Below are 26,173 nucleotides of genomic sequence, written 5' to 3'. Positions count from 1 at the left end.
ATAAAATTGTTTTTATTGCATAAAAGCGCCAAAACATAAAAAAATGACATAAACGAGGTATCGCTGTAACCGTACTGACCCGAAGAATAAAACCGCTTTATCAATTTTACCGCACACGGAACGGTGTAAACTCACCAACCAAAAGAAATTCATGAAACGCTGGTTTTTGTTCATTCTGCGTCCTAAAAATCGGAATAAAAAGCGATCAAAAGATGTCACATGCCCGAACATACCATTAAAAGCGTCAACTCGTCCCGCAAAAAATAAGACCTCACATGACTCAGTGGGTCAAAATATGGAAAAATTATAGCTCAATATGTGGTGATGCAAAAACTATTTTTACAATAAAAAGCGTCAATTCCAGCCAATTCTGCGTTGAAAAAGTCAAATGGTGCTCCTTCCTTTCCAAATTCTGACATGCGCCCAAACAGTGGTTTACCCCCACATATGGGGTATCGGCCTACTCGGGACAAATTGCAAAACAATTTTTGGGGTTCTATTTCTCCTGATGTCCTTAAGAAAATAAATCAAAAATTGGAGACTAAAAGATCATGTTTGTGGAGAAAAAATGATTTTTTTATTTTCACGCCTGGGCGTTATAAACTTCTGTGAAGCACTTGGGGGTTCAAAGTGCTCACCACACATCTAGATAAGTTCCGTGGGGGGTCTAGTTTCCAAAATGGGGTCACTTGTGGGGAGTTTCAATAGTTTAGGCACATCAGAGGCTCTCCAAACGCACATGACACCCGCAGACCATTCCATCAAAGTCTGCATTCCAAAACATCACTACTTCCCTTCCGAGCCCGACGTGTGCCCATACAGTAGTTTTCTCCCACATATGAGGTATCAGCGTACTCGGGGCAAATTGGACAACAAATTTTGGGGTCCATTTTCTCCTGTTACCCTTGGGAAAATAAAAAAATTGGGGACTAAATGATCATGTTTGTGGAAAAAATACGATTTATTTTCACGCCTGGGCGTTATAAAATTCTGTGAAGCACTGGGGAGTTCAAAGTGCTCACCACACATCTAGATAAGTTCCTTAGGGGGCCTAGTTTCCAAATTGGGGTCACATTTGGGGGGATTCCACGGTTTAGGTATATCAGGGACTTTCCAAACACGACATGGTGTCCGATCTCCATTCCAGCCAAAAGCGTCAAATGGCGCTGCTTCCCTTCCGAGCTCTGCCATGCGCCCAAATAGTGGCTTACCCCCACATGTGGGGTGTCAGCGTACTCAGGACAAATTGCACAATAACTTTTAGGGTGCTGTTACCCTTGGAAAAATAAAAATTGGGGGTGAAAAGATCATTTTTGTGGAAAAATGTGTGGCTTCTGTGAAGCCCTTGTGGGTTCAAAGTTCTCACCACATATCTAGAGAAGTTCCTTGGGGGGGGGGGGGTCTAGTTTCCAAAATGGGGTCACTTGTGGGGGGTTTCCACTGTTTAGGTACATCAGGGGCTCTCCAAATGTGACATGGCGTCCGATCTGAATTCCAGCCAATTTTGCATTGAAAAAGTCGAACGGTGCTCCTTCCCTTCTGAGCTCTGTCATGCGCCGAAACAGTGGTTCCCCCCACATATCAGGTATCAGCGTACTCAGGACAAATTGCACAATAACTTTTCCAGTCCAATTTCTCCTTTTACCCTTGGTAAAATAAAAAAAATTGAACCTGAAGTATTTTTTTTGTGAAAAAAAAGTTAAATGTTTTTTTTTTTTTTTTTTTAAATATTCAAAAAATTCCTGTGAAGCACCAGATGGGTTAATAAACTTCTTGAATGTGATTTTGAGCACCTTAAGGGGTGCAGTTTTTAGAATGGTGTCACTTTTGGGGATTTTCTATCATATAGACCCCTCGATGTGGTCTGTAAAAATAAAACGGTGTTGCAAAAATGAGAAATCGCTGGTCAACTTTTAACCATTAACTTCCTAACAAAAAAAACTTTGGTTCCAAAATTGTGCTGATGTAAATTAAAAATGTGGGAAATGTTATTTAGTTTTTTGTGTGCCGTATATCTGTGATTTAAGGGCATAAAAATTCAAAGTTGGAAAATTGCGAAATATTCAAAATTTTCGCCAAATTTCTGTTTTTTTCACAAATGTAAGTTATATGAATGAAATTTTACCACTATCATAAAGTACAATATGTCTCGAGAAAACAATGTCAGAATCACCGGGATCCATGGAAGTGTTTCAGAGTTATTACCTCATAAAGGGACAGTGGTCCGTCATGAACGTGCAAACCACCCTTGGGTGTTAAGGGGTTAACCATTGTAAGCATTATATGGGGCATATATTTAATATGGAGCATCTAATGGGGCCACCATTTTACTTTAATTAGTATCTATTTTTATTTTTGAAATTCACCAGTAGCTGCTGCATTTCCCACCCTCGGCTTATACTCGAGTCAATAAGTTTTCCCAGTTTTTTTGTGACATAATTGGAGGCCTCGGCTTGTACTCAGGTTGGCTTATACTACAGTATGTACGGTAGCTTTTTCCTCATCTACAACCATTCTTTCCTCACAATTTTTTAAGGGGTCTACACTTTCACTTATGATTCTTTTAATATTGATATAGATGAAGAACCGTTTGGGATTAGTTTTACTCTCCTTAGCAATATGCTTCTCTGTTTCCTTTTTGGCAGCTTTAATTAGTGTGTTTTTTTTTTTTTTTTTTTTTGTTTTTTTTTGAGCTTTAACAGTGCCATCCTGCTTTAGTAGATTAAATGCTTTCTTTTTACTGTTAATTGCCCCTCTTACTACTTTAGCCACATGGGAAAAAAAACAATTTCTTTTCCTTTTTATTTCCACAAGGTATAAACCGCTTACAGTGCCTATTTAGGATGTTCTTAAACATTTGCCATTTAATATCTGTATTCTTATTTCTGAGGACATTGTCCCAGTCAACCAGATTAAGGGCATCTCTAAGGCTACTTTCACACATCAGGTTTTCGGCGTCAGGCGCGATCCGGCGTCGTGCCGGAATGCCGGATCCGGCAAATGTTTTGTAAAACCTGAAGTGCCGGATCCGGTTTTCTGCCGGATCCGTCTTGTTCTTGACAGACAAAACCGGATCCGTCTCATCCGGTTCATCCGTTTTTATATCCGTTTTTCGACGGATTACGCCGGATCCAGTTTTTAAAATTTACCCTTGTGGCCTTCCGAACGGGATTGGCTACTGGAAAACTATATATAGCATGTTCCTACAGCCCTTCTTTGACAGGTTGTAGAGAAGAAAGTGCAGGTTGGAGAGAAGAGCAAGTTACTGGCGAAGATGGATGTTGTCATTGGAAATATTACCACTAGAAGTTCTGTGACGGTTTCAGTAATGAGGGACAATTTTGCACTATACTTTGTCACCTCAAGGCAGAGTACACTGGCAGGATGACAGAGTGTGAAAGATTTGTGCCCTAACCAAACTTGTGTACCTTCTGGACCAACAGTATATACCTTTGCCAACCAAAGTTGGCTTTCTTGTCATGGTCTTACTATTTTTACCTTTAGGTCACAGGTGTGTACCTGGTTGTGTTTTATGCAAAGTATTTCACCTTTTAACAAAAGTTGTGTACATTGTTAGGAAATCACCAACAATAAACACAACTTTTTAGGTGAAATACTTTGCTTCAAACACAACCAGGAACACAACTGTGGCAAAAAGCTAAAATTTACCCACAGTTATATACCTGGTTTTGAATACCTTTTTACCTTTGAAATACCCTGTATTTAACCTTTTTTTAAAACATAGTTCGCCGCAGAAAGAAATGACAGACAACCATTGTGAAACGATAATTTAACTTTTAAATTTTTTTTTTTTTTTTTTTTTTGTAAAATGTTTTTAAAGTGCAAAAAACTTTTTTAATAAAGGTTTTAAACCCAATGGGCATTTTTATTACAAAAAACACACATTACAAATCTGTGTACTGTGGGGTGGAAATACTGCTGGAGGGGCTGCGGGACACTTCGACACTGGGTGTGTGGAGAGAGGACTGGGATCGTGGTGGGGAAGGAACAGTTAGAGGTGATGGTGTGGAAAAAGCTACAGAATGGGTGGACATGTGGGAGGCAGAAGAGGTGGTGGGCGGTGGAGTGGAGGGTTGGGCAGGGACTGTAGGAGCAGATGATGTTGATGTAAAGTTGTATGGGGAAGGAGTTTGGTACGGGGAAGGAGTTTGGTACGGGGAAGGAGTTTGGTACGGGGCAGGTTGCTGGAAGTGGGGAGATGTCTGGTACTGGGGAGGTTGCTGGTACTGGTGAGGTTGCTGGTATGTAATAGGAGGGGGAGGATGGAAAGTGGCTGGAGGGGGTGCAGATGTAATAGGAGGGGGAGGATGGAAAGTGGCTGGAGGTGGTGCAGGTGGAGGAACTACAGTGGTGGGAGGTGGAGGTTGGGAGGTAACCTGCTGTAGAGCACCGTGGCACGAATGCATTACATGCATCTGCTGGGTAGGAGATAGTGTTGCCATGCGCTCCACAACAGACCTGAAAAAGGTGTGGTTTGGCGAAGATCTTGCTTCTGAATGCATGGTTTGCAGAAGTGTCTTCACCTCCAGAATGCTGGAGTTGATCTGCTGAAAAACTGCGGAGATTTGCTCTGACAAGACTTTGAGACAGTTCTGGAAAGATGCATTCAGATGCAAGAACTCTTGCGCATAACTCTTTTCCTGACCCCTCTGCCGCTGCCGCCCAGTACCCGCAGGTGTACTAGAGGTGGCAGGGGCAGAAGGGTGGGGTAAAGGGAAAGCGATCTCCTCACCAGCAGCTTCATGTAATGTAGGCGGCCACGATGCTCCTGTGCTGGTGGATGGGACAGATGGGTCAAATGTGTGGGAAGGCTGGGAAGGTGCAGATGTACCGGGGCGGTCGAAGTGTCCCTCGGTGCTGGTCTCCTCAGGGATCGCCTCAGAAGGGTCCAATCGTGCAGGCTCCCGAGTGCTGCTCACCGTGCTGTGGAATAAAGAGAAAAAAAAACAATTAAAATACTGACATGGTATGGCCCTGGCTGAAAAAAAAAAAGTTACATCTAACATTCTTTTCACATGTGGTGTGTAATATTTACCTTCTGGTGAGCATTGTTTCCCGGAGGAACGACAGGGCTTGTGCGTACTTGTACTTGCTCCTGCGTCCTCCAGATCCACTCGGGGCCCGCATCTCTTTATTTTACTCCTTCTTGAAACGATCCCTCACAGACCGCCACCGATTCACAATTCTGTTCCCTGAAACGAGAAAGGAGTGGTTAGTATACAACATCAGTGTTTCACAAACTCCAGTCCTCATGGTCCCCAGGGGTCATGTTTTCAGGATTTCCATAGTAAATAGAAATCCTGAACACATGATCCGTGGGGACCACGAGGACTGGAGTTCGGGAAACACTGGTTTTTACATCAAGCAACCGGTACTGTATATACTTACGCTCTTTAATCTGGGCCCGAGCTTCGAGGTCCTCCCAGCGGCCCACAAGGAGAGAACAGATTTCCTCCCAGAGTCGTCGGGTAACGATCAGGTCAGCGTGGCGGCGGTCAGCCATATTCCAGAGCGGCTCCCTTTCTCTGACGAGATCGATGAGGCGGTCCACATCAATCCCTCCATCCTCACCGTCAGAGTCGGGAGCACGCTGTGAAGGCTGTTAAAGAAAAAGACAAAAATAACATAATTAGCCTCCACAAAAGAAATGAAATAAAAAGTGCAAAAAAACAAAGCAAAAATATTTATACTTACACGCTGGTGACCGCCGCGTTCCTGTCGCCGACGACCCTGGGAGGCACTGCGAGGACCTCTTGGCCGAGCACCAGATTGGGAAGACTAGAGAAGAAAACAAAAAATGTTATGTCTTTGGATGTAGGCATTTGTTTGCTGTGTGTGGTCTGCAGAACATTGTTTTCTATGTGTTGTGTGTAGTGTGATGTTGTGTTTCTGCGTTTGATGCCAAAAACTTACCAATTGTGAGCCCACTCCAGGTGTCTGTCCACCCCTTCCTTCTTCTTCTGGGAGCTCCTCTTCATCTTGTGATTCCTGTTTTGAAATAAAAGGCAATGAATAGACATATATTACAGAGATGATGGATTTTGGAAATAAAAACTTACCGTCAAACGCTGACGATGCGAGGGAGGGCTCCCAGAAGAAGATGTGCTGTCCTGTTGATGGCCAGACTCCATGGCTGTGGGTATTGCTGTTGCTGCTGCCAGTGATGCCATTTCTGCTGCTGCTGCTGCATCTCTTTGGCGGCTGTTGAATAAAGAGAAACAAAGGGCCAATGAATATCTTGATATTCCATGGCCCTAGTTTGGAGGAATGGGGGATTTGATAATTACCGTCTCTCATCTGCTTCTGGACTCCCCTCCTCAGCATGTTCCATTTGCTGCTCCATTTGGGGTGGTGGTGGTGCTGATGGTGCTGCAGATGTCTGCTGCCTTCTCCTGGTTCTTGGCTTGGGTGGCATGTTGGGTGTGGCTGTGGGTCCCACTGTCTTGCTTTTATATATGTCTTGTGGGCAGAGCTACTGAGCATGCTCAGACCAAAAAAAACGGATCCGGCCACCGGATCCGGCTTTCGCCGGATCCGGCGCATTGCGGTGCTCATAGGCTTTCATTGTGTGAAAAAGCCGGACGCGCCGGATCCGGCGGGTCCGGCTTTTTCGCCGGAGACAAAAAGCGTTACAGTAGACGTTTTTTCCAGACGCCGGATCGCGACACATTGCCGGATCCGGCGAAAACCGGATTAAACGCATGGCGATCCGGCGCAAATGCAAGTCAATGGGGGGGAAACCGGATCCGGCATTGCATTTCGCCGGATCCGGTTTCTGTCAAAAGCGCCGGATCGCGCCTGACGGCGAAAACCTGATGTGTGAAAGAGGCCTAAGCTGGTCAAACTTTGCCTTCCTAAAGTTCAGTGTGTTTGTGACTTTATGGTTATAAAAATGTTTTTTATTTTCAATGCACTGTTGCACCCTCCTTTTGGATAAGACACTAAACAAATTATATACAGTGGGGAAGAAAAAGTATTTAGTCAGCCACCAATTGTGCAAGTTCTCCCACTTATAAAGATGAGAGAGGCCTGTAATTGACATCATAGGTAGACCACAGCTATGAGAGTCAAAATGAGAAAACAAATCCAGAAAATCACCTTGTCAGATTTGGCAAAATTTATTTAGCAAATTATGGTGAAAAATAAGTATTTGGTCATTAACAAAAGTTCATCTCAATATTTTGTTATATATCCTTTGTTGGCAAGAGGTCAAATGTTTTCTGCAAGTCTTCACAAGGTTGGCAGACACTGTTGGTGCTATGTTGGCCCATTCTTTCATGCAGAACTCCTCTAGAGCAGTGATGTTTTAGGCCTGTCACTGGGCAACACGGACTTTCAAATCCCTCCAAAGGTTTTCCATGGGGTTGAGATCTGGAGACTTGTTAGGCCACTCCAGGACCTTCATATGCTTCTTACGAAGCCACTCCTTCCTTACCCTGGTGGTGTGCTTGGGATCATTATCACGCTGAAAGACCCATCCACGGTTCATCTTCAATGCCCTTGCTGATGGAAGGAGGTTTGCACTCAAAATCTGACGATACATGGCCCCATTCATTCTTTCATGTACATGGATCAGTCGTCCTGGTCCCTTTGCAGTGAAACTGCCCCAAAGCATGACGTTGCCACCCCCATGCATTACAGTAGGTATGGTGTTCTTTGGATGCAACTCGGCATTCTGTCTCCTCCAAACAAGATGAGTTTTGTTTCTAACAAACAGTTTTACTTTGGTTTCTTCAGACCATATGACATTCTCCCAATACTCTTCTGGATAATCCAAATGCTCTCTAGTAAACTACAGACGGGCCCAGACATGTACTAGCTTAGGCAGGGGGACACGTCTGGCACTGCAGGATCTGAGTCCCTGGCGTCATAGTGTTACTGATGGTATACTTTGACACAGTGGTCCCAGCTCTATGCAGGTCATTCACTGGATCCCTCTTTGTGGTTCTGGGATTTTTGCTCACTGTTCTTGTGATCATTTTGACCCCACAGGGTGAGATCTTGCGTGGAGCCCCAGATTGAGGGAAATTATCAGTGGTCTTGTATGTCTTCCATTTTCTTATTATTGCTCCCACAGTTTATTTCATCACACCAAGCTGCTTGCCTATTGCAGATTCAGTATTCCCAGCCTGGTGCAGGGCTACAATTGTTTCTGGTGTCCTTCGACAGCTCTTTGGTCTTCACCATAGTGGAGTTTGGAGTGTGACTGTTTGAGGTTGTGGACCGGTGTCTTTTATACTGATAACAAGTTCAAACAGGTGCCATTACTACAGGTAATGAGTGGAGGAAAGAGGAGCCTCTTAAAGAAGAAGTTACAGGTCTGTGAGAGCCAGAAATCTTGCATGGTTTTTAGGTGACCAAATAGTTATTTTTCAGTATAATTTGTAAAATAAATCTTGCCAAATCAGATAAGGTGATTTTTTTTGGGATTTGTTTCTCATTTTGACTCTCATAGTTGTGGTCTACCTATGATGTCAATTACAGGCCTCTCCTCTCTTTAAGTGGGAGCACTTGCACAATTGGTGGCTGACTAAATAAATACTTTTTCCCCACTGTGTATATATCTCTCTCTCTCTCTCTCTCTCTCTCTCTCTCTCTCTCTCTCTCTCTCTCTCTCTCTCTCTCTCTCTCTATATATATATATATATATATATATATATATATATATATATATATATATATATATATATATATACACACACACACGATATATACAGTGGGGAAAAAATAAATATATATTATCCATTGGCTTCTTGTGCATAACACTAAGAGTTCACACCTCTTGTCTAATGCCTCATTTAAATGTCCATTTTTCACAGTACCCATTGTAGTCTGGACTTTCCATGTCTCTCTTGCGGACCAAGTTTCATCCACCAACACACCCCCTCCCCCCCAAAGATAATTTAAAAAAAATAAAAACCCAACAAACTGCAACATGTCCATTTGTAATCTGACATTACAAGTCTGAGGCTTTGAAAAACTCAGCACACTGGTGGCACCTCCGTGACGTTTTGAATTTTTTGTACACCAGAACATCTGATGGTAAAAAATGGCACTGACCAAAAATTGTTGATAATCTGATCCAACATAATGATTAAAATCGGTCTTTTATTTTATCGGCACCAATCTATCAGCTCGAGAAGGTGTTGTATTAGTAGTGCTAAGCTAAACCATAATGCAAATGTATAGTACTGGTCAGAAGTTTGGATACACCTGCTCATGCAATGCTTTTCCTTGTTCTTATCAAATTGTGCAGGGCTGTGGAGTCGGTAAGCCAAACCACCGACTCTTCAATTTCCATGACTCGTACTCCACCTAAATGGACTCAGACTCCGACTTCGACTCCACTTCCCTGGAATTGTGGCTATTGTAGATTCAGACTGAAGGCAGTGAAAACCACAAAGGAACACATATGGAAATAAGGAATAAAGCAACACGTGAAATGAACCAGTATGTGTTAACCTTTCCTCAAAGTACCCCCCTTTTATGTGGAAGACCATCTTGCAACCCTTTGGCATTCTTTCAAACCGCTTCATTAGACATCTTGAATGGCTTCCAATGAATAGCTGTACCTTGTCAGGAGTTAATGAAGGGCGATGATTCTACAACTTAAGTGTTTGTGATCATCAGTTATGTTTTGCAGACTCCATGTTTGCTACGACAGCTTTCTGCACTGACGTGCCACCCATCTGGTTTGCACTTAGTGGGACCATAATTTGTGTTGCAACAGGACAATGACCCCAAAAGCGCCTCCAGGCTGTGTAAGGATTATGTGACCAAAATGTTGAGGAATGGCGGCTGGGTCAGATGATCCGGCCTGCACAATTGTCCTGTCTCAACCCAGTTGAGATGGTTTGGGATGCGTTTGACACAGAGTGAAGGAAAAGCAGCCAACAAGTGCTCCACACCTCTGGGAACTCCTTCAAGAACATTCAAAACCATTCCTTGTGACTATTTGATAGAGAGGATGCCAGGAGAGCGTAATCCGGTGATCTGAACAAAAGGAGAATCTAAGGTTTACCGCCTTCCATCTTGGTTTTTCTGTCTTCAGACTAAGTCTACAAAGTTCACTTTCCAATATGAGCAAGGAAAACCACTGTATGAACAAATGTGTCCAAACTTTTGAGCTGTACTATATTTAAGGTGCCTATTAATGACCTAGTTATTTACAGGTAATTTCTTTGGGTATATCAATGCTTGGGTTAGTTACTGTTGTGTATGTGGTGTAGTGTTTGCATTTTGCAATAATTCCTGCAGTCACGCTGCGGGGTCAGCAGTTCTCATAGTGGGCAGCCAGCAGTTCTGCTAATTGACCTTCCACGGTAGGAGGCTCCTTCTTGGAATGAGAAGAATCATTATATGTTATGAAGGAATGAAGAGGAGTTAGTGATCCTGGGACTGGAAAGGCACGACGTATTTCCCTCTGCTCTACAGAACATGCTCGGATTTGCAGCTCCTCAGCACCTGGAGAGATGTGGGCTGCCTAATCTAGAGTATAGGGAGAAGACTAGCTTTAAAGTGGTCTGCGTAATCTTATAAAGAGTACTTGGCGAGCTACACAAGGGATTATCTCTGAAGTGTGGCTCTTCAGGATATGATATAGCTGACAGGCAGCAATTTGTAGTTTGCAAAATCAGCACAAATTCAAGATATCCTCAAGTGGCACCAGCAAGAAACAAGACCTAAAATTACATTGTTTGACAATTTTCTGAAGGCTGAAATGTGATAGTATGCCAGAGAGATGTAACTGGGGGATTCTTCTTGGAAGAGATACTGAGTTACACGTGGATTCCTCAAGATATAAAGATGCACTCCCAACAAAGATATATATATATATATATATAAAATAAATATATATATATATATATATATATATATATATATATATATATATATATATATATATATATATATATATACTCACTGGCCACTTTATTAGGTACACCTGTCCAACTGTGTGTTAAGACTTAATTTCTAATCAGCCAATCACATGGCGGCAACTCAGTGCATTTAGGCATGTAGACATGGTCAAGACAATCTCCTGCAGTTCAAACCGAGCATCAGTATGGGGAAGAAAGGTGATTTGAGTGCCTTTGAACGTGGCATGATTGTTGGTGCCAGAAGGGCTGGTCTGAGTATTTCAGAAACTGCTGATCTACTGGGATTTTCACGCACAACCATCTCTAGGGTTTACAGAGAATGGTCCGAAAAAGAAAAAAAATCCAGTGAGCGGCAGTTCTGTGGCCGGAAATGCCTTGTTGATGCCAGAGGTCAGAGGAGAATGGGCAGACTGGTTCGAGCTGATAGAAAGGCAACAGTGACTCAAATTGCCACCCGTTACAACCAAGGTAGGCAGAAGAGCATCTCTGAATGCACAGTGCGTCGAACTTTGAGGCAGATGGGCTACAGCAGCAGAAGACCACACTGGGTACCACTCCTCTCAGCTAAGAACAGGAAACTGAGGCTACAATTTGCACAAGCTCATCGAAATTGGACAGTAGAAGATTGGAAAAACGTTGCCTGGTCTGATGAGTCTCGATTTCTGCTGCGACATTCGGATGGTAGGGTCAGAATTTGGCGTAAACAACATGAAAGCATGGATCCATCCTGCCTTGTATCAACGGTTCAGGCTGGTGGTGGTGGTGTCATGGTGTGGGGAATTTTTTCTTGGCACTCTTTGGGCCCCTTGGTACCAATTGAGCATCGTTGCAACGCCACAGCCTACCTGAGTATTGTTGCTGACCATGTCCATCCCTTTATGACCACAATGTACCCAACATCTGATGGCTACTTTCAGCAGGATAATGCGCCATGTCATAAAGCTCGAATCATCTCAGATTGGTTTCTTGAACATGACAATGAGTTCACTGTACTCAAATGGCCTCCTCAGTCACCAGATCTCAATCCAATAGAGCATCTTTGGGATGTGGTGGAACGGGAGATTCGCATCAGGGATGTGCAGCCGACAAATCTGCGCCAACTGTGTGATGCCATCATGTCAATATGGTCCAAAATCTCTGAGGAATGCTTCCAGCACCTTGTTGAATCTCTGCCACGAAGAATTGAGGCAGTTCTGAAGGCAAAAGGGGGTCCAACCCGTTACTAGCATGGTGTACCTAATAAAGTGGCCAGTGAGTGTGTGTGTATATATATATATATATATATACATACTCACTGGCCACTTTATTAGGTACACCATGCTAGTAACGGGTTGGACCCCCTTTTGCCTTCAGAACTGCCTCAATTCTTCGTGGCAGAGATTCAACAAGGTGCTGGAAGCATTCCTCAGAGATTTTGGACCATATTGACATGATGGCATCACACAGTTGGCGCAGATTTGTCGGCTGCACATCCCTGATGTGAATCTCCCGTTCCACCACATCCCAAAGATGCTCTATTGGATTGAGATCTGGTGACTGAGGAGGCCATTTGAGTACAGTGAACTCATTGTCATGTTCAAGAAACCAATCTGAAATGATTCGAGCTTTATGACATGGCGCATTATCCTGCTGAAAGTAGCCATCAGATGCCTGTTCTTAGCTGAGAGGAGTGGTACCCAGTGTGGTCTTCTGCTGCTGTAGCCCATCTGCCTCAATGTTCGACGCACTGTGCGTTCAGAGATGCTCTTCTGCATACCTTGGTTGTAACGGGTGGCAATTTGAGTCACTGTTGCCTTTCTATCAGCTCGAACCAGTATGCCCATTCTCCTCTGACCTCTGGCATCAACAAGGCATTTCCGGCCACAGAACTGCCGCTCACTGGATTTTTTTTCTTTTTCGGACCATTCTCTGTAAACCCTAGAGATGGTTGTGCGTGAAAATCCCAGTAGATCAGCAGTTTCTGAAATACTCAGACCAGCCCTTCTGGCACCAACAATCATGCCACGTTCAAAGGCACTCAAATCACCTTTCTTCCCCATACTGATGCTCGGTTTGAACTGCAGGAGATTGTCTTGACCATGTCTACATGCCTAAATGCACTGAGTTGCCGCCATGTGATTGGCTGATTAGAAATTAAGTTAACACACAGTTGGACAGGTGTACCTAATAAAGTGGCCAGTGAGTGTATATATATTATTATAGCATTCATCATATTATATTGCACTTACAATTGCTCATTTTGCCTTTCTACCCAGATAATTCTTCTCTTTTCTCTATGTAGAAGCGTAAAGTCTCTCTTCCCGCTATGAGTCATCCCCCTTTTCAACTCCTGACCCAACTGCTCAGCTTCTCCCTCCTGCCAGGGACTTTTGCAATGAGTCATGTAGGGAAAAAGACTTCCTGTTTCTACATGGAGCTTAGAGGGATTCAGCTAGTCTGTTTTAATCATGTGATGATCTAATGGATAAGAGAAGCATTATCTTGGTCAAATCTCGGCCCGATAAGATGCTTAAGGCGGAAATCAAGACCTGAGAGGAGGACTTGGGTCTGACTTTTTTACAAATGCCTGTGGAAAGCTAAATTCACAAGGTGCACAGCCAAAAGGGGAGCACACTTCCATATGTACAGAGTACAAATGACTAAAAGAAACCAAAAATGAAAACCTGGGCCACAGTGTGATTGTGCACCTGTAAGTGGCTACAAAGATGGTATTATTCCCCACACTCGTCCCGGTAAATTGGTGATTCATGTGTTACTGTGTAAATAGTGTTTTGTATGTATGTGCTGTGATATTATACTGTAGCTTAGGTTAATTGCAGTACCCCAATGTGAACATTAGATGGGGCACATTAGAGTACATAATTATCTTGGGGAGGAGTCTGTTGTGGGTAAGCCAGGAACATTTCCTGATTATAGTGTGTAGGGCCTGGGAGCCCAAACAGTCCAATAGGGCTGTAGAGCCCAGGTAGCAAGTGGGCCCCTTAACATTAAAGCTGAAGCCCAGTTGTGCAACTTGTCCAGGGCCTGTGGGCCAGAAGTCTCAGCTTAGTAGAATGCAGAGCAGCTCCATGATGTGGCCGCTTACGTGAGCTGAAGCCCTATTGTCTTGGACGAAATGGGACAGGGGAACTCCTAAAAGTAGTGAAGCTGCACAGAGGGAACGCTGCGGTACCGGATGAGCCAGTATGACCCGGGAGCATTCTGAAAGATGTGTGGGTGAGCACAGGGCAAGAGAAGGGTTTATTCTGTGTTGAACCCCATGTTGAAGCTGTAACTGAATTGGACGTGCTGCGGAAGGATGCAAGTTGTCTGTTACAAGTTGAAACTGGACTTTGTCTCTCTTTGTGTGAACCCGCAACAGCCCAAGTGGGACCCTGATGGTGCAGAAGGCATTATGAAAAGGTATGCTGCAAAGGGGACATTGTATGCACGTGGCGGGAGACCAGATTATGATTGTTCAATCTGTCGGCTACGACTATGTCGCTGGCTCCCCTCACACACCTATACGTTATACCTGTACCAACAGGTGTACAGGCCCGTGTATTTGGCTATGCATAAAACGCATGCAGATTTCCCAGTAGATTGAAGTGTATTGTGTATCTTGCCTGCACAGCTTTGACGTGGACTTGGGGCTTATTCAGATGTAAGTTTTTCTCGTACGAGTGCTGTTCCCTTTATATATAGCTTCTGTGTCTGTGATATTCTATGGGGCTGTTCACTTGTCCATTTTTTTTGTTTTTCTTCTTCGGACTGAGTGATCCGCAGAAAATATCACAGAACATTCCGATTTATGTTCTGAGGGTCAGAACAAAATCAACAATGGAAATCTATGGGTCTGTGAAAAAATCTGACCACACTCGGATGTAATTTTCACCGACTAAGAAACTTTTCTTTTCCCTCCATGTGTGAGAAAATGATGATTCTCAGACCACAATCTGATCAGATTTGACTGTGTTGGCGTTGTACTTCACTTGGGCTAGTATGGCCTTGACTGAAATTCAGTGCATGCGCCCGCTGCCGATTCTTGAAGGCAGCTCTGGCCCAGTATCAAGTGTTCTCTGTTCCAAACGGAAGGCAAAATAAGATGCTTACTTTCCTGTACAGAACATTTTGGCCAGGAAATCCTTATATATTTTGACACTTGGGTGACCTCAAGGCATTTAGCTTTTTGGTAGCTCATGGACTCGGTAGATCCCTGTGACGTGCAGGAACCTGGCGTGTGTATGGTGTAAGAAAGCTAAAGGAAATTGTCATTCCTTGTCCAGATGGTCATGTGATCGTGCGCAGCCTTTTATTATTCTCTTTGGTCCATTATAAATGCGGAGTCATCTCTGTCTTAAGTAATGACGTAGTTTTGTATTCTGCCCGGAGCGAAACAGATGGCAGGTTGTCTGCTAAACTCCTTTAGTACATGGTTGCCCACACACCGTGGAAGCCAACAAGAATTTTTCAAAGAATTCACTGTGTAAGTTTGGTAGATCCCAGCAAATTGACCGACTTGGTACTGGATTTAGTTCAAAAGAGACTACCGCAAGAGAAAAACATGTTAACTCTTTGTGCACTGTGTGTATACATGTGTGTAAAATAAATTAAAAAAAATGTATGTATAGGTATTTGATGCTAAATCGTCAGTGTAAGTTTCCCCACCTGCAAAGAATGGAGAGGTCTGTAATTTTTATCGTAGGTACACTTCAATTGTGGGAGACAGAATCTTAAAGAAAAAAAGAATCCGTAAAATCACATTGTATGATTTTTACAAAATTAATTTGCATGTTATTGCATGAAATAAGTATTTGATACAATAGAAAAACAGAACTTAATATTTGGTACAGAAACCTTTGTTTGCAATTAGAGGTCAGACATTTCCTGAGGTTCTTGACCAAGTTTGCAAACACTGTAGAAGGGATTTTGGCCCCCTCCTCCATACAGATCTTCTCCAGATCTTTCAGGTTTCGGGGCTGTTGCTGGGCCCTCCAAAGATTTTCTATTGGGTTCAGGTGTGTAGACTGGCTCCACTCCAGGACCTTGAAATGCTTATTACGGAGTCACTGCTTAGTTTCCCTTTCTGTGTGTCTTTCAGTTCACTGTCATGCTGGAAGACCCATCCACGACCCATCTTCAATGCTGTTACTGAGGGAAGGAGGTTGTTTGTCAAAATCTAAAGCTACATGACCCCATCCATCCTCCCTTCAATACGGTGCAGCCGTCCTGTCCCCTTTGCAGAAAGCACCCACAAAGTATGAGGTTACCTCCACCATGCTTCACAGTTGGGACAGTGTTCTTAGAGTTGTACTCCTCTTTCTTCCTCCAAACATGGCACATGGAGATGATACCAAAAAGTTCTATTTTTGTCTCATCTGACCATATGACCTTCTCCCATGACATGGTCATTGTCAAACTTCAAACAGGCCTGGACATGTGCTGCCTTGAGCAGGGGATATTGTGTGCGCTGCAGGATTTTAACTGAGTAGGGTGTAATTAATGGTAATGTTTGAGACTATGGATCCAGTTCTCTTCAGGTCATTGACCAGGTCCTCCCGTGTAGTTCTGGGCTGATTTCTGACCTTTCTCAGAATCATCCTTACCCCACGAGGTCAGAGCTTGCATGGAATCACAGATCGAGGAATATGGACAGTCCTCTTGTGTTTCTTCCATTTTCTAATAATTGTGCCAACGGTTGTTGCCTTGTCACCAAGCTGCTTGCCTATTGTCCAGTTGCCCATCCCAGCCTTGTGCATGTCTACAGTTTTGTCCCTGGTGTCCTTAGATGGCTGTTTGGTCTTGACCATGGTGGAGAGGTTGTAGAGTGATTGAGTGTGACAGATGTCTTTTATACAGGTAACAAGTTCAAACAGGTGCACAATAGAAGAGAAATCCAGCGCTCTTATAGCACAGAAAGCATATGACCCAATATATTAGAATGGGCTGCCATATGGCACTAGGTATAGAGAGTGAGCCAGCTCAAGAAAGAACTTGTACAAGTCACTATGCAGTGAGCAAGATAGCTGGCGCTCAATGGTAAGACATATAGCTTAATACAATAGACCGCCTTGTAGCGCTATGTAGTAAAAATGGGCCAGCAAAGGATGGCAATCACTAACATAGAGCAATGTACATGGTGTCTAGCGTCCAAAAGTAAAAATTGCATGTAACCTAACAAAGCATAACATATTACCCAATAAGCTGAATAGAAGACAGTGGTGGAAACGGGTTGCCAGAATAACGCGCCCCGACGCGCGTTTCGGAAGAACTCCTTCGTCAGGGGGATATATATATTTTTTTTTGCACTTTTACACATTTTTGTTGCTGTATTTGGGGACTTCATTATATATGCTGAATTTACATCCTATTCAAAACCCTTTTTGTACAGTGGTGAGACTAACATAATGTGTTATCAGAGTATTAATACACCTACGGGTTCCTTTTGTCATATTATAACATTTCTACATGTTTTTTATCTATTGTAGTCGCATATTGTGTCTGAATCTATAATATTATTTTTGCTTATATTCTTTGGTTTTTACTAATTTTTCTTATACACACATTTATCAACTGTGGTTCGTGTACATCACTTGGTAATTTTCCTTTGTTTCATTGATACCGGATGGTCTGCCATCCAATCTTAAAGGAACACATTGCTAATTTATTAAACTACATATAATATATAATTTATTAATTCATCATATATTGCTGGAGTGTTCTTTTTCTTCTTTAGTGTGTATCAGCGCCTCAGCACTTGACGCGAGATTCCCCAGACACATGCGCGTTGGTAGTGGACAAATGTATCCTTGAGCGGAGAGCCAGGGCTCTTGTGTTGTTGCTGGGTGGCGCCTGCGCAATAGCATATAGAGACGCGGCAGCGTCCGATGATGTAAGATTTCTTCGCACATGCGCATTGGTATTAGATCGGCACTTCCTGTGTGGCGCTTGCGCAATGGCATTGATAGGACGCTGCTTCCTTAAGCCTGAGATTCCGTTTTGTTTTTTTTTGTTTCTCCCCCCCCCCTTGCAAACGCCCAGCTGGTAGGACTCATTATTCATTCATTACCTATATATACTGAATGAGATTAGGACATAACCGCATATTTTTGTATTTATTTGATTATCTTTGGCTGTGTATTTAATACTGATAGCACTTCATGGTTGAGGCTCGTATGCAAACAGCATGCGGATAGACTACTGCTATAGCAGGAGCTAGGCAATATTAGCCAGCAATCATCTGTATTGGTTTACAGCACACTGATTGTGGAGTTACTGTGGGGCTCTAAGTATTTGACTCTTTATTGTTTAACATCCTGACCCATTTTTTTGTCTATTGATTCATGTCTGTTTCTTTCCAGGCTTTTTAACTGCTTTTAAACAAGTGTGTGTTTGTGTTGCTCATTGTAATTAAAGAAATTTGTTAAACCTGAATATTTGGCTTGGCGGTGATCCCTGTATTTTGGTGCATACACTTTTCTCTTGTGTGGCTTCATGTTCATTTGTATGCATCAGGTGATCCCACTTCAAATTATTGAAAACTTAAATTTAGGATGGTGCCCGTTTATTCTATTGTTTGCTCTGGCACTAGGAGGTTGACACTATGCCAAAAAATGTTAACTCCGCCTCCGCAGTATACACCCCTCCGACCGGCAGTTAGTGAAAAAGCAGTAGGAGGAGACATTATCATGCAAGTCATCATATATTCATTACAAGTAACATAATCATGAGAGGGCGCTGTGTCCCCCCAATGAAGATTCTGAGAAACAGATTTTACAGTAAGCAACCAAATTCCTGTTTTCTGTTTCGTCTCATTGGGGGACACAGAAACCGTGGAACGTTCAAAAGCAGTCCCTGGGGAGGGAGAAGACAGAAACATCCTTCAGGTCGGAGAACTCACCACTGCCGCCTGAAAAATTCTTCTGCCTAGGCTGGCGTCCGCTGAAGTATAGGTATGGACCTTATAGAACCCTGAAAAGGTATGAACAGACGACCAAGGTGGCTGCCTTGCACAACTGCATGGCTGATGCCCTATGGTGTGCCACCCAGGAGGCGCCCACCACCCTGGTTGAGTGAGCCTTGACCCCAGCAGGGGACACCCTGTTCTTCACCCGGTAGGCTTCCAGAATTGCCATTCTGATCCAGCGGGCGATTTTTCCTTTAGGCCTCTTCTCACCTCATTAGGAATGACAAAGAGCGAGTCTATTTTCCTGAAAGGAGCAGTCCTAGCCAGGTAGTCCCTTATCACCCTGGCCAAGTCCAGCTTATTGAAAGAGCGCTCCAGAAGATGAGTTGGGGCAAAATGACGGTAGGATTATGTCCTCGTTCAGGTGGAAGGCCGATACCACCTTTGGGAGGAAGGAAGGAGGAGCGGCAAAACAACCTTGTCTTGGTGCATAATCAAAAATGTAGGGCGACAGGACAGGGCCGCCAACTCTAAAACCCGCCTGATGGAGGTGATGGCTATGAGAAATACCACCTTCCAGGACACAAGGGATATGGGAGCTTCCCGGAGGGGCTCCAAGGGTGAATTTGTCAAGGCTTCCAAGACCAGGTTAAGATCCCATGGATCCACTGGGGATCTGTAAGGAGGAGCTGTATGCCACCTTTTGAAGAAAGGTTTTAAGCTGCAAGCGAGAGGCCAAATTCCATTGGAAAAGAATAGAGAGAGCAGATACTTGGCCTTTCAAGGAACTTGGGGCAATACTGGCATCTAATCCTGCCTGGAGGAAGGCTAGGACAGATGGTAGGGAACAGGGTATAGGTGTGATGTGATTAGACTCACATCAGCCAAAATAAGCCTTTCAGGCTCGATAAAAGGCCCTGAAGAAGATGGTTTCCTAGCCTGGATAATTGTATTAATGATTTGGTCCGAAAACCCCCCCGCTGCTCTCAGTATTGTGGTTTAGATGGCCAAGCTGTCAAATTGAGCAACCGAGAATTTGGGTGGTAAAACGGCCCCTGAGCCAGGAGCTCTGGTCTGTCGAGGAGTCTCCAGGGGGTGCTTGCAAGAAGATTGATAATTTCTGCGAACCAGGCCCCCCTCCTGGGCCAGTATGGGGCGACCAATATGACCGGCACCCCTTCCGCCCTGATCCCCTTTAGCAACCTGAGTAGGAGAGGAAGGGGAGGGACCAGGTAAGAGAGTCTGAACTGTGACCAGGGAATAACCAGCGCGTCGACCCCTATTGCCAGAGAATCGCGGCACCTGGAGACAAACTATTGGACCCTTCTGTTCTGTCGAGATGCCAGAAAGTCCACATCCGGAGTCCCCCATAGCCGGCAGATTTGATGGATTACGTACTGATGTAAGGACTATTCTGCTGCTGCGAGCCCCTCCCGACTGAGGAAGTCGGCGGCCGCATTGTCTGTGCCAGGAATGCAAACTGCCGATATTGCCGGAATCGCTGCTTCCACCCGCCTGGCTGAAGGTTCTTGATGCCTCTGCAGACGCCCGGGGACTCCTGTTCCCCCCTGGTGAAGGGGGGAGGTCAGTCACCACTTGAGGAACTGCCTGACCTGACTGGGAAGGAGGAAGGGGCAATCCAATGAAGAGACGGACCTGTGCCACTGAAGGAGGGTGTCCTTCTGAAGTATCCTGGAACGGAACAGGGCAAAGGGTATTGCCTCTGAGCCTGCCACCATCCTCCGCAGGACTCTCAGGGCAGCGTGAAAAGATAGGAGTCGGGATTCTAGCAGAGAGCAAATTCCCTGCCGGCGAGTAATCCACTTTCGGGAAGAAAGACCCTCGAGCGGTGGGTGTCTATTAGCATCCCTAAGAACTCAAGGCGTTGTGTTGGAGTAAGGCGGGATTCTTTCCCTGTTGAAGAGCCAACCAAACCGGGACAGCGATTAGAACCGCAGATAGGTTTGCCTGATCGAAAGAGGGTGCTTTGACGAGAATATCGTCGAGATATGGGACTAATACTATACCTCTGACCCTTAATATGGCTACCATTGCTGCCATAATCTTCATAAAAATTCTGGGGCTTGCCAGCCCAAATGGTAGGGCCACCGACTGGGAATGATGCTGCTGCGCAGCGCAAAATTCTTTAATGTCCCTGAAAAATGGGGGCCGTGCAGGTAGGCGTCCCGAATATCTATGGAGCATAGGAATTCCTGATCCTCCATAGAGGCAATCACCGGCCGGATCGACTCCATCCTGAAGTGGACCCATTTGTTTGACTTCTTGAGGTCTAGGATGGGACCAACCGACCCATCCTATTTTTTATTTTTTTTTCTTTGGTATTACAAACCGGTTTGAGTAAAAGCTTGTAAAACGCTCCTGCTCGGGAACAGGGATGATTACTCCTGCGCTGAGGAGAGAGTTGATGGCCTCAAAAAAACCTGAGGCCATGGCAGCGTCTCTTGGTGGTTGAGAGAGAAAAAAACGGCCTCGCGGAAGCGCGCTGAAGTCCATCTTGCATCCTGTGGATACCACCTCCCTTAGCCAGGTATCCATTACTGACTCTGCCAGACATCTCTGCAGAAGAGAAGGCGGCCCCCTAGTGTGGGAGAGGGACTGGTAAGGGAGCTATAATCCCTGCAGGCATCAGGCTGAAGAGGATCTGCCTGGCCCAACCTGGTAGCTCCGTTGTGGGAACTGCGAGGGCGCCTTGAAGGAGAGGCCCGAAAGGACACCACCTTCCTGTCCCTAAGGCACCGGCGACCTCTGTGGGCCCTGAGCATAGGCGTCTGCTGCTGGGGCACAACGAAAGGGACTAAAGGATTGGGCCTTTCGTTTGAAAACCTATCGACGAGACCTGGCCTGAGGGAGAAGGAAGCTTGTGCCTCCAGTTGCATCTTTAATGATTTGATCTAAGATTGGACCAAAACGTGAGGAATCCTGAAAAGGCAGATTGGATAGGGATCTCTTTGACGACAAATCAGCCTACCAGGCCTTTAGCCAGACCGTTCACCGGACGGCTACCCTATTGCTGGATGCTTGGGCTGCACAGGATGCGGCGTCCAAAGCTGCTGATACCATATACTTCCCGACCAGAGAGATTTGGTCTGCGAACTCCGCTAGTTCTGCTGACGGGGCCCCGGCCAATATGCCCTGTCTAAGCCTTTTTGACCCATCGTGAAACAGGCTTGGCTACCCAAACTGAGGCGAAGGCCAGACACAATATAGCGGCTGCTGCTTTAAAGGTGGATCTTGCCAAGGATTCTACCCTCCTATCATTGTGATTCTCCAGGGGTGCCCCACTGGTGAGTGGAGAGACTTTTGGTAGAGAGTCTGGACACTGGTGGATCCACCGAAGGGGGAGAGGTCCAGTTGGTAGTGAGATCTGGATATGAGATCCCAAAACTGCTTCCCTTCTGACACCGCCTGGTTGGGTTTACCCTTTTAACACCTCCTCAAAATCCCTGTGGGTGGTGAAGACCCTGGAGGGGGACCTATGCCGCTTAAATGATAGAGCCTGATCATTAGGCTTCGATGTGGCGTCCTTAATGTTAAGGATTCATTGACTGCAGCAATGACGTCCTGGACCATATCCTTGACGCCCTAGGCTGTTCTGGCCTATACTCAGAACCCTCCTCCGAGCGTGTCTCTAAAAATGCCTCACTTGATTCTGGGGAGGACCGGGAGGAGGCAGACAGCCAGAGAAATTCTGGCGGTGAGCTGGAGTAAGAAGGGGACCTGGCTTGGTCCTGTCTCAACCTTTTTACAGCCTCCAGAAAGTCAAGAAAAAGGACTCCTTTGAAGCACTTGTGTCCACTGGAGTCTGAGGGGGCAATCTGTCAAGCACCGTTACCAGGTTCTGTGATACCTTGGTAAGGTTAGCCACGGACTTAGATAAGGAAGAGGCCCATCCCTCACTGTCTCCTGCGGCAACGGCTGACTCCTGGGCGGCAGGCAAGACGGCCTCATCCAGCTCCCTGGCAGGAAAGGCGGGGGGGCTGCACCTGCTCTTTAGCACAGGTAATACAGTGGGTCTGCTGCGTTCTGAGCAGAGTGGGGAGGACTGACCCGAAGGGAGCTTGTTGTTTCATGAGGTACATACAAAATATTTAACGATGGTTGCCGACCCTCGGGGTTAAAGAGCGGAGTGAAGGAGCAACAACTGTAGTGCAGTACTCACGTCCTATGTCCCCACCACAGCTGCTGCCTGAAGGGAGAGAGAGAGAGATATGAACCACCCTGTAGCCCCGCTCGGAACTGGTGGGCGGGGGGCCCAGCCCCGGACTTCCTGGAGCACCAAGATGGCGCCGGTCCCGGAAGAGGACCCCGGAGGGCTGGGCCTACCCCGGAAGCTGGGATCTGACATCGGACGCTCGCATGCTGGATGACCGCTGGAGCCCAGGAGCATAATGCCGCTGAGGGAGGAAGGATTGGAAGCTGCGCCGCAATCTGCATTCCTGCAGTGCTTGGAAGCAGGTACTGACCCTTAAGATAAGTTAGAGCCACGGAGCACAGGGTAACAGTGATCCTTCCATAAATGCAAGAAAAATAGCTTCTCTTTTTATTTATTTACTTTTTTTCCTTCAATAAAAACTGCTGCAGCCTCTTACCTTCAGCTCCCCCCGTGATGGGGAGCAGTTTACCTGACGAAAAGATTGCTGTCCCAAATCTTTTCTGCAGGGCGTCTCACTCGATCATCAGGCTCTGGAGGGTGAGTGATGGGAGATGAAGGTCAGGACCAGATACGATCACCTGAACATGAGTCCGTGTTAGGGGCTAGGGTCCTGCCAATGGGATTTATGAGGATACGGGGTGTCAGTACACGCCGTACTCCTAATCCCGGTGTGGGAATACAGATGTAGCCGATCTACTCTGTATCCCTCCATGGTTACCTGAAAAGGAACGATGCACATTGAGGTAGGCATGGCTCTGTGAGAGACCCCTGTCCACCTCCTATCTGACACGAAGCAAAACTGATTGTCCTACAGCCGGTCGGAGGGGTGTATACTGCGGAGGCGGAGTTAACATTTTTTTTCATGCATAGTGTCAACCTCCTAGAGGCAGCAGCACACACCCACGGTTTCTGTGTCCCCGAATGAGACGAAAGAGGAAACAGCATCTCACATTGGGGTAGCATAAACCTGATGAGATTCCCTTTAAGGGATTGTCCGGCCTCAGGTACAAATTTGCATTCACTCTGTGATTGAAGACTAGTGAATCCTTACATCGTGCACACTACTCGCTGTGAGGATTCTCCAGTGCTGGCGCCGGGAGCAGGCGGGTGTATAACCGCAAGTATGTTATTTGCATACATCTGGTCACTTGTAAACTAGACTTGCATGGCCTCTCTCAATTCAAGTGTAATGAGTGAGATTGGACAAGTCTAGTCAGAATGTAGCCGGAAGTACGTAAATAGTGAACTTTGCGGCCACGTGTCTGCACGCTCCCGGCACCAGAGAAACATTAGAGCAGACAACCTTTCAAAGAACAGTCTTCCTCACAATGAAGAACAAGGAGTCCTGAAACTGATGATTTGGCCCTCAGAATTCTTCTCAAAATCATTGATTACTTGAAGAGACAAGAAGGCTTTGTACAAGCGACATCCACAGAAGATCTGTGGTTAGTTCTCCAAGATGTTTGGAACAACCTCTCTGATGGGTTCCTTCAAAAACTGTGTGCAAGTGTAACTAGAAGAACTGATGCTGTTTTGAAGACAAAGTGCGCTCACACCAAATATTGATGTAATTAGATTTCTCGTGTTCATTCACTTTGCATTTTGTTAATTGATAGAATTAAATATTAACACTTCTGTTTTTGGAATCATTCTTGCCTTGTAAAGGTTTAAGACCAGAGAAGAAAATGCTGCAAAGTACTACAAAAATAAATATGTTCTACACACATCTATCATGGCTGGAGATATGTAAGTGTTATTGTAAGGAGATATATTGTAGGAATTCTGTCCTCCTGGACAACGTGTCTTGTCACCTCTAGTCCGGTCTTTATAATCAAGGTCATGGCAGGATGATGGTGAAGTGCACAAACATTGTACTCCATTTGCTTCATCCGCATAAATAATCAGGGACGACGATATCCTGTCATCGTCAGTTGTCCCAGGTGTTTGGCAGCATTTGTTGGCATGTGGCCTTGAGGTCATGTAACGTTTGGGATTTACACCTTTTTAAAGGGAAAGATATTGCTGTACATTGGAGTTTAGTTATCTGATATGTAGTGTCTAAGACTCCCGTTCACATCTGATTTTGAGTCTTCAGCAATATTCTCGGTGTTGTTCCGTCGTTAAGTACCAAACTTGTCTTTTTTTTTTTTTTTTGTGAAAAATATGATTTTAAAGCAAAAGCATTTTTAACGGGGGAAGTCTAGTTCTAATATTCTTGGAATTCCCCAGGTTGCTTCCCAGGACAAAATGAGAGTTGTAGTTAACTGTAAACCAACAGATTGTTGACCACTTCACTCTGTATTTTTTTTTTTATTTTCGGGTTAAAGCCTTTGCACCTCCCTAATTTTTTTCTTTTTCATGCATTGTTTTGTTGCTCCCTTATTGTACCTGTCCTAATATTAGTAGTCCCTTTCTTTCTCCAGGGTCTTCTCCTGCAAGACATAGTTCATTGTCTAGGACAGGCAGACGGGCACGGACAGACAGACGGGTGTCTCGTGGCAGGCGAGCCGCTACCTCTCGGCCAGAACGAGTATGGCCACATGGCATTATTCCTTTTGTCGTGAATGGGAACTTCACTGGTGAGTGGTGGGAGTCATTTGGATGTAGAAGAACAAGGTTATGCGATTGTTGTAAAAAAAAATTCTGTCATTCCTAAGAGACCATCCACTATTAAGGGCTTTTTTTTTTTTTTTTAACTTACCTTAAATACATGTATTTGAGGCTAAAAATATTTTTTGCAATTGGGATACAGACAACAGATTTTCAACTACCTCATTCTGCAGCCAGCACTAGACAGTGCAACATAGAGGCTGTAGAAGGCATTCTGTGCACATTACTGAAGCCCAGTTGCAAAAATATTTTTTTTAGCCCCAAATACATGCCTTTAAGTAACAAAATAAAAATCGTTCCCAAAGGTGGACAATTCATTTAGTTATAAGAATGGCCCCCCCATCTGCACTCGTACATTATTCGTACTAGGCCTTCAACATCACTACCTCAGTAGGCATAAAGGTCACAAATCTTCTCAGTAGCTAGTTGCTAGGCTTCCCATCATGGACAACTTCGTCAATGCCCACTTTGGAAGGAAGCTTTATACAAGTAGGCTGTTGCCAGCTCTATGTAGGTTTCTTGGATCATTACATGGCTGGTGCAGAGTGCCCTGTAACCACTTCTACATGTAGAAATGGTTCTTGATGCTGTTTTTGGAGGCTT

At 44.9% G+C, this 26,173-nt stretch overlaps 1 protein-coding gene across 1 annotated transcript in view; it reads left to right on the top strand.

The window, feature by feature from the left end:
• The window catches only part of LOC141060760 (bone morphogenetic protein 1-like), an 85,968-nt gene that overhangs the window by 58,938 nt on the left and 857 nt on the right, over window positions 1-26,173 (top strand). The window contains exon 3 of the mRNA XM_073557108.1: window positions 25,384-25,539. Within this exon, the coding sequence (XP_073413209.1) occupies window positions 25,384-25,539 (156 nt within the window). The remainder of the gene's footprint in view (window positions 1-25,383; window positions 25,540-26,173) is intronic.

The sequence above is a fragment of the Dendrobates tinctorius genome, unplaced genomic scaffold, assembly GCF_039654945.1.
Source record: "Dendrobates tinctorius isolate UK_male_01 unplaced genomic scaffold, ASM3965494v1 ptg000245l, whole genome shotgun sequence".
NCBI classification, from domain to species: domain Eukaryota; kingdom Metazoa; phylum Chordata; class Amphibia; order Anura; family Dendrobatidae; genus Dendrobates; species Dendrobates tinctorius.
The sequence above is the reverse complement of the archived record's forward strand: the minus strand, read 5'-3'. Positions and strand labels throughout refer to the sequence as shown.